We start from the raw sequence: 10,641 nt of genomic DNA on the forward strand, positions 1-10,641 counted from the left end.
TCTGCCTGCCTCTCTGCCTGCTTGTGATCTCTCTCTGTCAAATAAATAAATAAAATCTTTAAAAAAAAAAAAAAGAAGAAGAAAATTCTTCAGAATTGGCAGCCCTGTGGTTGCGGGACTCAATCCAAGGACCCCGAGATCATGACCTGAGCCGAAGGCAGCGGCTTAACCCACTGAGCCACCCAGGCGCCCCAACAGATTTATTTTATTTTTATGTCGTTTTTAACTCTAGTGTAGTTAACATACAGCATTACCCTAGTTTCGGGTGTGCAGTATGGTTAGGATATTCCTCCCTGGGGGACGGCCCCTCCTCAGAGACCTGACGACATACATTCCTGTTTTCCATGTTCCAAACCTGGGCTCAGCCTAGATCTTCTCTCTCCCCCACTAATTAATGCCCACATCCTGCTCCTTTTCCTGCCGAAATATTTCTGAAGCCTGTACTCTCTTTTGTCTTGCTTCTAAGGGTGATCTAAAGTGATTTTCTTACTAGCCTTGGCTTCTGAAACCCTGGTGCCTAATAGGTGCTCAATAAATGTTTGCTGAACTGAACTGAGAAACTTAGGAAATCAAATTTGAAGACTTTCAGAATGAAGAAGAGGATGATTCTCATAAGAACAAATCAAATGAAACCAGCCCTACTGAATGTTTTTTGGTAAATGTAAATAGGTTAGAAATCCCTAGACTGTATGAATTCACACACATTTTGGCCTGTCCTTGCCTGTCTCTGCCACCTTAGCATCTCCTCTTTAACTTTCCAATTTAACAGGGGCTATCCTGGCACTGTAGAGAAATATCTTTTATTGTTTCTTTTTTAAAAGATTTTATTTATTTATTTATTTATTTGAGAAAGAGAGAGACAGAATGAGTAGGGGGAGGGGCACCGGGAGAGGGACAAGCAGACCGACTGAACAGGGAGCCATACTCGGGGCTTGATCTCAAGACCCTGGGATCATGACCTGAGCCAAAATCAGATGCTTAACCAACTGAGCCACCCCTTTTATGATTTCTGAAACAAGAAAATTTAGGGTCCTGATTATCACAAGCATATATCCTCAGTTGTTGAGGCAAACGCTTTGACATCAAGCCTTCATTGTCCTCCATTTCAGTCCTGTCAGAGCCTCCCCACCAGAATGTCTTGGTTCCCAGATGTTCATCCCAATCCATTGCTGATACTCAAAGATGCCTCCCACACCCCTAGAAAGCAGTGAGGGTGGCTGGAGATGCCATATTGATGGCTATTTTCTTTGTGCCTTTGACTGGATCACAATCTCTTTGGGAGTCACTGCCCACACATGTAGCTCGTACGAATTCTAGTAGACCAGTAAGGAAATCTGTGGCAACAAAAATCTCCTCAGGCACAGATTTGGGGACCTGGATTCTCCAGCCTTTTTGGTTCCTGCCATGTTGGTTCTTGATTGGGAGGCGGAGTCAGACCCTTATTCGTGGAAAGTGAAGAAAATTGTTGCAAACTCTTATATGCTTACTGGGCATGAGGCAACGTTCTAAGTGTTTAACATGTTGTAATTCACTTGATCCACCCAATAACCTCTTGAGGTAGATTCTGTTATGATCCTCCTTTAAGGAAACTGAGGTACAGAAAGTTAGTATTCCCAACCAAGATCTCTGAACAGATAGAAGAGAGGGCGCTGGGATTTGAACACAAGCTAATGATTCCAGAAGCCATGTTCTTAACCACCAAACTGGACAACTCCTCAATGATTAGGAGGCTCCTTAGAAGTTCTGGAATACCCCTGAATACATTTGAAAAGCTTTCTCCCATTTTGCCACTTGGGATATTACTTAGAGGTGGTAGTTAATAGGCTACTGGTATATCTAAAAAAGTGTAATACCGTAATGATGTGGGGGCCCTCGCTCACTCACCAGCCTGGGACATTCCTCCAGGCAGATGCACAGGAATACACGCTTAGAAACAGAGAGAGAAAACTGGCAAATTCTCTGGGTCTCTTTCTTACCATCAGGTCAACGGAGTGACGGTGCACGGAGCCACGCCCCTATTCAATGCCTGCCGGAGCGGCAGTGCTGCGTGTGTCAACGTGCTGCTGGAGTTTGGAGCCAAGGCTCAGCCGGAAATGCACTTGGCCTCACCCATCCATGAGGCAGCGAAGAGAGGTAAGTGGGCCGTCACGTTGCACAAATCACATTGGTGGGCTCACTGCAAACTGCACGAGTCAGCGGTACCGTGTCACTGTGCAAGAAATGCCCAGACCATCACTGGTAGGCTTGTGTGTGGCTTAGGGTCCCAGAGCAGCAACTTCAGAGTGCCCGAAACTTCTGGAAATGCTGGTGGGGCATCCAACCGCCCTTCTTCGGACCTGGGAATGGGTTTTTGTCTCAGACGTCACATTTCCTGGGGAGTCAGTCTCTCGGCAGCCCTTTCTGGAAGCTCTTTGCTGGTGTTTTGGGGGCAGCTGGCCCGGTCAGGGCTGTAGGGGTGACTTCCATGAGCAGTACTTTGCTAATGTCTCTGTCTTTACTAGAAGAGAACAGCTCATCTCCCAAAGCCCATAAAACCTCGACCACTAAAATAAATTATGAAAGCGTCTGAAAGCCAAGGCTGATCGGATTCTTAATGGAAGATTAAACGTAGCTGTCCACAACAAGCAACATACTCTTTCTAGATGAGCTGCTGACTTCAGGGTCATTGGTTATTGAAAAAAAGTTGCAACTTTAAAAAGCATGCCTTTAGAAACCTTGAAGTTGATTCTAGACGCCTGTATTCTCAGTTACTTTTGAAAGGAGGAAGAGAGTAAGATGAAGGTCTTTAAAAACTCCATGCATCGCCTAGACGTGAACAAGAAGATGTCACTGAAAGGCCAAGGCCATTTGTCAAAGGTCACACTGAGAAAGCAACATTTCTGTTACCCAGTGGTGGAGTTATTCTCTTTCACTGAGATAAGAAATAAAATGGGGAAGTTAGAACACCGTGGAACAGTGATCTTTGCTGGTCTAATTGGGGATGAAAGTCTTTATTTCCAAAGGCAATAATGAAAGATTTGCCCCGGGTTATTAAACATGTCACTTGGTAATTTTCTTTTGCAGTGGATTATTTTTTTTCCTGTGCTTTTATTTTTTCCCCATTTTTTAACAGGTGAGGTATAGTTAATGCACAGTGCTGTATTCGTTTCAGGTGTACAATATAGTGATCCAACACGCCCATTCCCCACCCCGTGCTCATCCCACGTGTACCCTTCGTCCCCCTCACCTGTTTCACGCAGCCCCCCACCCCGTTCCCCTCTGGCAACTGGCAGTGTGTTCTCTGAATTTGAGTCTGGCTTTTTGTCTTTTTCTTTTCCCCTTTGTGGATTAATTTAAATGAAACAAAAGACCCAAATCTCAATGTATCTATGATTTTCATGTCTTAGACATATTTAATAAACATTTATTGATTGAATAACTGATGCCGGCCATTTCCCAAACTCCAAGTACATTCTTTAAGTTGAAGGGAAATGGTCTACTTTGGAAATGATCTAAAAGTCTTAAAAAAAAATTTTTTTTTTAAAGATTTTATTTATTTATTTTTTTGTCAGAGAGAGAGGGAGAGCGAGAGCGCAAGCGCACAGGCAGACAGAGTGGTAGAGGGAGAAGCGGGCTCCCTACGGAACAAGGAGCCCGATGTGGGACTCGATCCCAGGACGCTAGGATCATGACCTGAGCCGAAGGCAGCTGCTCAACGAACTGAGCCACCCAGGCGTCCCTAAAAAAATTTTTTTAATGTTGACTTGAAGTAAAGATTCATCTGTTAGTTGCATTTCCATCCTAATATTGAAAAATGGATTAATATTGGGAATGATTTGAATTACTGAAGCTATTCTGTGGTACTTGGATGGTTTTATGTTGGGAGTGTTTGGTATCTACGTACTTACAAAATATATACAAACTTACCATAAACACATCAATTCATGGGTCTCTATGTATTTTTTGGTCTGTATCTACAAGCATGTTGGGGACCAATATCCACAGAATGGAAGAAAGAAGAGCAAATTCATTGTTTTAGATACTGTGATATTAGTGCTAATCGTTTATATGTTAATTTTATAAAACTTCCTGGGAGTACTTGAGTTTAACTCAGACCAGGCTCAGTTTCTTCTGCAAAGAAAAAGAAAGAAAAAATTAAAAGGACAGGAATTATTTAAAAATGTTTATTAGATGCCCAGGCAGTTTGAGGTACTGATTACATATTATTTCTGGATTCTTTAAACCTCTGCGAACAGACTAGGTCAGTTTGAGTCCATACTTTGGCGTATTGATGCCATAATCCCAGTATAATATTTACTTATGTGAACAGATAGTTTGGATCCATAAGATCCATAGGATCCTAATTTGTACATTTTAATGCATATTTCTACTTGATTTAGCATTTCTGACAAATCAGCCAGGTTTGAGATGAAGCTTGCTTTTATGTTATAAAGAAAAGAGTGGTGAAGTGATGGTAAGAGTTGTTTTTTAAGAAAACACTTAGATCTTCAAAGAGAACCACTTCTTTATAAGCGCCCATCAATTCCTCAGAAGTATTTGCTCCTGATCAAATCATTTGTATGGTGCAAATTAATCAAGTCTGTTCATTGGGCAGCCTCTCCAAAGACAACGCTTGTCTATATACTTCTTGTTAGCCACCGGATGGGAAGGCGCAATTAAATAGATCTTATATTTGAGGATTTAAAGGTGCAGTTAAATATATTCTATATTCAAGGCTTTTTATTCTCAGAGGTGTCTTCCAGGTTAACCAAAATAAGGAGGGCCGACCATACATGGATGAAGCAGAGAGTGAGAGATTTGTAGCAGAGAAGGATCGGGGCTGGGCCTTGCATCGGAGTGCTGGCTTTTCAGGGGGGCAGGAGGATGAGTCGTTCACCCCTCTGCACCTTGCAGCCTCTGTTTATAAACTGGCTTCATTGTAGAGAGTGATTTCAGCTGAGCTCCTTGGAGCCCTTCGTCTAGTTGGAAGGTATCTCAAGGCGGCAAAGGGGAATTTGAGCGAGGAGCTATGAGCATGCTTTTCTTTTTAATGGTTTTGATTTTGGAGTTTCCGAAGATTTCCCCTCCTCCCCCAATTTGTTTTTCTGCTTAAAAAAAAAATCTAGGTTATTTCTAAAGCCCATACCAGATAAGCAATTCTATAGTTCTGTAAATAGTCAATATTTCTCTCACTTGAGTAAGGTTATCTTGTTTCCCCCACCAGGTCATAGAGAGTGCATGGAGATCCTGCTGGCAAATAACGTTAACATTGACCAAGAACTGCCTCAGCTTGGAACTCCCCTGTATGTGGCCTGCACCTACCAGAGGGTAGACTGTGTGAAGAAACTTCTAGAATTAGGTAACTTCCAGAAAGCTTTTTTATGAAAGGAACCTCTTTGTTGGTTTCCCATGGCTTTAAAGACAACGTTCTTGTCAGGCTGGACAAAATCCTGACAGTATTTGATGTCTGAATGCTTGAAATCACAGAACTTTTAGAGAAATGAGTATCTACTTCCTTTGATATTGGCTCCATTTACCTGGTATGGTTGTCCTTGGTGGTTTCAAGAGAGAATTAGAGTTTCTTTCCCATATGTCCTAGTGGGAAAAAACAATTTTATTTCATTGGATCTTTTTGAGTCACATGCCTGTCTCTGAGCCAGTCTTGGTGGCCAGAGGAGTACAATGCGCTGATTGGCTTAGGCCTAAATTTCAGTCTAGACTGAAGTTGTTGGGTTTCACTGGAAGCACATGAATTGGGAATCACAAGGGATGTTTCTCCAGATGGAAATCTAGGTGTGGTTATTAGGAAGATGCCAGATAGCAAAAATAACAGACATTTGCCATAGACTCCTGTAGATCAATCCTGCTAAGATCCTTAGTAACCTTTTAATTTTTTAAAAAATTATTTTTTAAAAAAGATTTCAAAATGTATTTTAGAGAGAGAGAGAGAGAGACAGTGAGCATGAGGGGAGGGGCAGAGAGAGGGGGAGAGAGAATCCCAAGCAGATTCCCTGCTGGGCAGGGAGCCCAACGCAGGGCTCGATCTCACGACCCTGAGATCATGACCTGAGCTGAAATCAAGAGTCAGACGCTTACCTGACTGAGTCACCCCTGTGCCCCCTTAGTAACCTTTTTAATTCTAAAAGGCATAATAGAAACTGAGAGTCCAGGAAAAGGTAGAGTGTTTTGAAGTATTACTTGGTTAAAGGTTCTCCAAACTTAGCTACTGACATAAAGGTAGAGTCTGTCCTATGAACCTTTAAATAAGAATTTTTATCTCTAAGATATTTTTTTCTCTTTTTCATCCCCCATCAGTTACTACTCCCTGTAGTAATTCAGAAATCTTTTTTTTTTTTGAGCCCAGAATAAGAGAAATACCAAAGAAACTTCACTTTACCCTTTGCCAAAAACCAAAATAATAATTCTCTGTAAAAGGCGATGCAAATATTTAATTGTACTTGTCACACAGTTCATACGGGAAAGCAAGTAACGTATTCTAAATGACTAAAATTACCTTTCTTCACTTTTCTCATCAAAATAGCTTTACGTAGTCTGAGTAGCTGTACCTGAGGTTCTTGGCATATGTCATATATTTTCAAAGATCTGTCAAACACATCATGACAATTCAGATGCCTTGATCTGAGCTACTGTATTTTTGACTCTTGGTGTTCCCATGGTAACATTTTATGCTGGCTTGTGGTCATCTGCTCTCTTCAGGAGCCAGTGTGGACCGCGGCCAACGTCTGGACACTCCCCTGCACGCAGCAGCGAGGCGGTCCAGCGCGGAGGTCATCCACCTGCTGGCCGACTACGGGGCCCCCCTAAAGTGCAGAAACGCAGAGGGCAAAAGCGCGCTGGATCTGGCCACTCCCAACAGCAGCGTGGAGCAGGCACTCCTGCTCCGGGAGGGTAAGGAACGGGCTGGGTGTGCACTTCTCCTCCATAAGCACATTGGCTCTCTCTCCCTCCTGTCTCACCTCCAGGCTTCCCGACCTTTGTTCTTCTCTCGATTTGATTGCAAGTAGCATGTGGTAGACAGCAGGTCGCACTTGCGTCGCTGGGGTGAGATCTTATAGGTTTTGTCTGTTCACTTATCACAGAATGGCCTTTATACATGGCTGGTATGTCACTGTGTATTTTCCATAAGGAGAAAAGAATCCAAGAACTTGGTTTTCACCATGAGGAGGTTGAGCTGCCACATCTGTCCTGGTCTATGTGCGCAACTGTGTAGACCAGAAGTCTGCTTTGCCGTATTTGGGGGAATTAGCAGTACTTGAGCTAGAGGCTGTAGGGTGGACACAGAGTGTGTATTTCAGATGCTGGACTAGACGGCCAAGTTGCTTGCCTGATCTGTTTCTCCAGCTCGGGGAGTACCTGGCTCTGAGCCCTCCATTGTCTTGCTCCCATTTCCACCGTGAGCTAATGGAGCTATGGATGCCAGAGGAGAGAAGGCAAATCTCTAAAGTGTGCTGCGTTCCAGATTCAGAAGTGAGCCAAGCGAAGTCCGCCCAGAAAGAGAACTTCACCCGAGCCTGTCCTGATCATTTGTGTGCCTGGGAGACTCTTAAGAAATAATAGTAATTATTCAGCTTTATGCATGTGTCAGGCACTGAGCTAAATTGGAAACCAAGATGAATCTCCCTGAGTTGTGAAAACTTGAAAGCAGGGAAACTTTCGAGTAACTGGTGGTAGCCCAGCTCCAGACGGGAAAAGAGAAATCTGAAGACAATCTTCAGAAATCTGAAGACAACGGCTTGCCGAAGGCCGTGTGACTCCTCGGAAGAACTAGGATTCCAGCCCAGCAGTCTGACCTCAATACGCACTCTTATGTCGTGCCGGTCCTATCCCGAACCTTCTGAAACAGTTTCTGGGGGAGACGGTTTTTACTTTACTCACCAGTTCCCATTTAGGAAATCATCTTGTCTTCTAACACCTTCCAAGTGGAATGCTTGGTTCAATAATTCTAGGCATACTTTTGAGGTCCGTGCTTCCTGAGTTCGGCTGTGAGTATGAATCACCAAGGGGGGTGTCTCATTAAAATGTAGATTTGGATCCAGGAGGTCTGTATTGGGGTCTAGACTCGGCTCACCCACTGGGTTCCCAGGTGATGCTGTTGCTACCCCTGGTCTGAGGCCTCACTTGGAGTACCGCTGGTCTAGATGATCTAGATAGTCTAGATCATTTGTGATTACTCTTTTAGTTGAACCTCCACTTGAAGAGTCACGTTCTTCCTTTCCAGCTCCCCGTTTGGAAATGCCGGGTCCCTTCCCAAGTCTCAGCTGAGAAGATGTCCTATAGCACCTGTCATATCTCCTCTTTTCTTCCATCAAAAATGTTTCCAGGTCCAGGATTTAGATTTCTTCTAAGCGGGTTCTTCTATCTTCTGTTGTCAAAAATACAGTGGCTTCCTCCGGAAGGATGAACACCAGCTCTGTCAGAAGTCACTCTGGTATCTGAGCTCCTGTAGGCAAACTGGACAATCTGTCTGCATTGCTGTTTTCCAGAGGAGCTTTAGTTGGGTGATGGGTAGAGAGGCTTTCCATTCTTGCTTCCCAAGATTTTAACTGAGAGCAGTTATTCGCTCTTTCTATCACATGGCTGGTCCTTGGAAACATCAAATCAAATGTGATCTTGTCATTTGCTTATGCAGTGCGCCATTTCTCGTGGGGTGCGAGATCCTGGCACAGTAGGATCTTCTTGACAAGGACAACCTTGTGTCATCTGCTAACCACACAGGTCTACCTGAAGAGATCTTTACCAGTACATTCAGGTCAGGGAATAATGGGCCATTACAAATACCTCGCTATAATGAGTATTCCACCTTAATCTCCTTTGACCTACTTAACCATATTTTGGCTCTCATTACTTTCCTTCAGCCACTCAAAGCCATGGGTGTGATGACTCCATGAACTTCCTTGACACTGAGGTCCTGGGCATAATGGGGGTTAAGCGAGTTGAGTCCATTCACTAGGTCCTCTATTGAGCTGGGAGCCCAGCGCAAATGGAGGGCCTCTCCTCGTAGGACTTGGCACCTAGTCAGCACCACCTTGTGAGCGGCCTGAGCCAGGAGGTCCTGGAGGCCTCTGTGACCACACAGGCCCTATTACCCGCTCGGCACTTAGCCATTGCTTGGCAGCTCTGTCTCAGGCTCCTGCCTGCTGAGGGCCTCTATTCAGGTTTTCTCCTCAACCAGCATTATCACATTCATTGACACGTACAGTGCATGAATGGATTGCCTGCCCTTTATTTATTTTTCAAATTTTTCATTGAAATTCAATTTAATTAATACATAGTGTATTATTCATTTTAGAGGTAGAGTTCAGTGATTCATCCGTTGCATAGAACACCCAGTGCTCATCACATCCCATGCCCTCCTCAATGCCCATCCCCCAGCTACCCCATCCCCCCGCCACCTCCCCTGCAGCGACCCTCAATTTGTTCCTTATAGTTAAGAGTCTCTATGGTTTGCCTTCCTCTCTGGTTTCATCTTATTTTATTTTTCTTTCCCTTCCCCTTTGTTCATCTGTTTTGTTTCTTACATTGCACATGAGTGAAATCATATGGTATGTGTCTTTCTCTGATGGACTTATTTCCCTAAGCATAATACCCTCTAGTTCCACCCACATCGTTGGAAATGACAAGATTCTTTCTTTTGGATGGCCGAGTAACATTCCATTGTATGGATACACCACATCTTCCTTAACCATTCCTCCACTGAGGGACATCTGGGCTCTTTCCACAGTTTGCCTACTGTGACATGAAATGCAGTCCCTTTAGACCTCATGCTTCATTCCTGGATTGCCTCTGCTTAGCCTCAGTCTTCAGTGTCACTAATACAATTAACTTTAGAGGGTCAGCTTAAATGTGTCCCCCCCCCGGGGGGGCGGGCAAACTGGGGTCCCTGTGTGTATTAGTGTCTGCTCTGTCACTCTGTAATCCATGTACAGATCCAGCCTCTCTTAAGCTGGCAGAACATTTCAGCCTCTTCCAGTTCTCTGGTCTCCCCGTGTCCCCCACTGCCACCACTAGGAGCTTCACACATTTTAATTTCTTCCCCAGGCCCACCGGCTCTTTCTCAGCTCTGCCGCCTGTGTGTCCGGAAGTGCTTGGGTCGAGCACGTCATCAAGCCATCCATGAACTCCATCTGCCAGAGCTGCTGGAAAGATTCCTGCTCTACCAGTAGTCCCAGCTGGCTGGGGGAAGATACCTGGAAATAAGCAGGTTGTTGCCTGCTGTATCCAGGGTACCTAGTGTAGATGCCCAACCACTAGACTCTGACTATCTTTGGATGAGCTAAGTCAGTTAGTGTAGGTCCCTGATAGACCGGAACCCTTGAGGAGTGGAAACTCCCCATTAACCAAGGGGCAACCAACACAGAGCCTTTTTGTTTTTAGCCCTTGTTGTTAAGAAACTTTAAAAATCTGTGAAGGAGAGTGAAAATAATCTATGTTTGAAGATTCATGACCTTTAATTATCTAAGGGTCAATATTCTGAACATCATACAGACACATGTAAATCTGGGCAAATAAGATTGCGATGAGTGTAAGTATTTTAAGATGTGTTCCTGATTTATTTCCTCCCTCTTTCCCCTTTCTTCCTTTGCTTCTGTGAATAAACCTCTGCTATAATTTTGATTTCCTTGTTATTTGTACATACACACA

The 10,641-nt window shown here is 44.0% G+C and overlaps 1 protein-coding gene across 1 annotated transcript in view; it reads left to right on the forward strand.

Moving 5' to 3' along the window:
* ASB11 (ankyrin repeat and SOCS box containing 11) overlaps window positions 1-10,314 on the forward strand; it is a 24,758-nt gene extending 14,444 nt beyond the window's left edge. Inside the window, exons 4-7 of the mRNA XM_059385043.1 lie at window positions 1,983-2,133; window positions 5,204-5,338; window positions 6,697-6,888; window positions 10,039-10,314. Coding sequence (XP_059241026.1) covers window positions 1,983-2,133; window positions 5,204-5,338; window positions 6,697-6,888; window positions 10,039-10,163 — 603 coding nt within the window. The 3' untranslated portion in view covers window positions 10,164-10,314. The remainder of the gene's footprint in view (window positions 1-1,982; window positions 2,134-5,203; window positions 5,339-6,696; window positions 6,889-10,038) is intronic.
* Window positions 10,315-10,641: the final 327 nt, after the last annotated feature.

The sequence above is a fragment of the Mustela nigripes genome, chromosome X, assembly GCF_022355385.1.
Source record: "Mustela nigripes isolate SB6536 chromosome X, MUSNIG.SB6536, whole genome shotgun sequence".
In the NCBI taxonomy this organism is placed as follows: Eukaryota; Metazoa; Chordata; class Mammalia; order Carnivora; family Mustelidae; genus Mustela; species Mustela nigripes.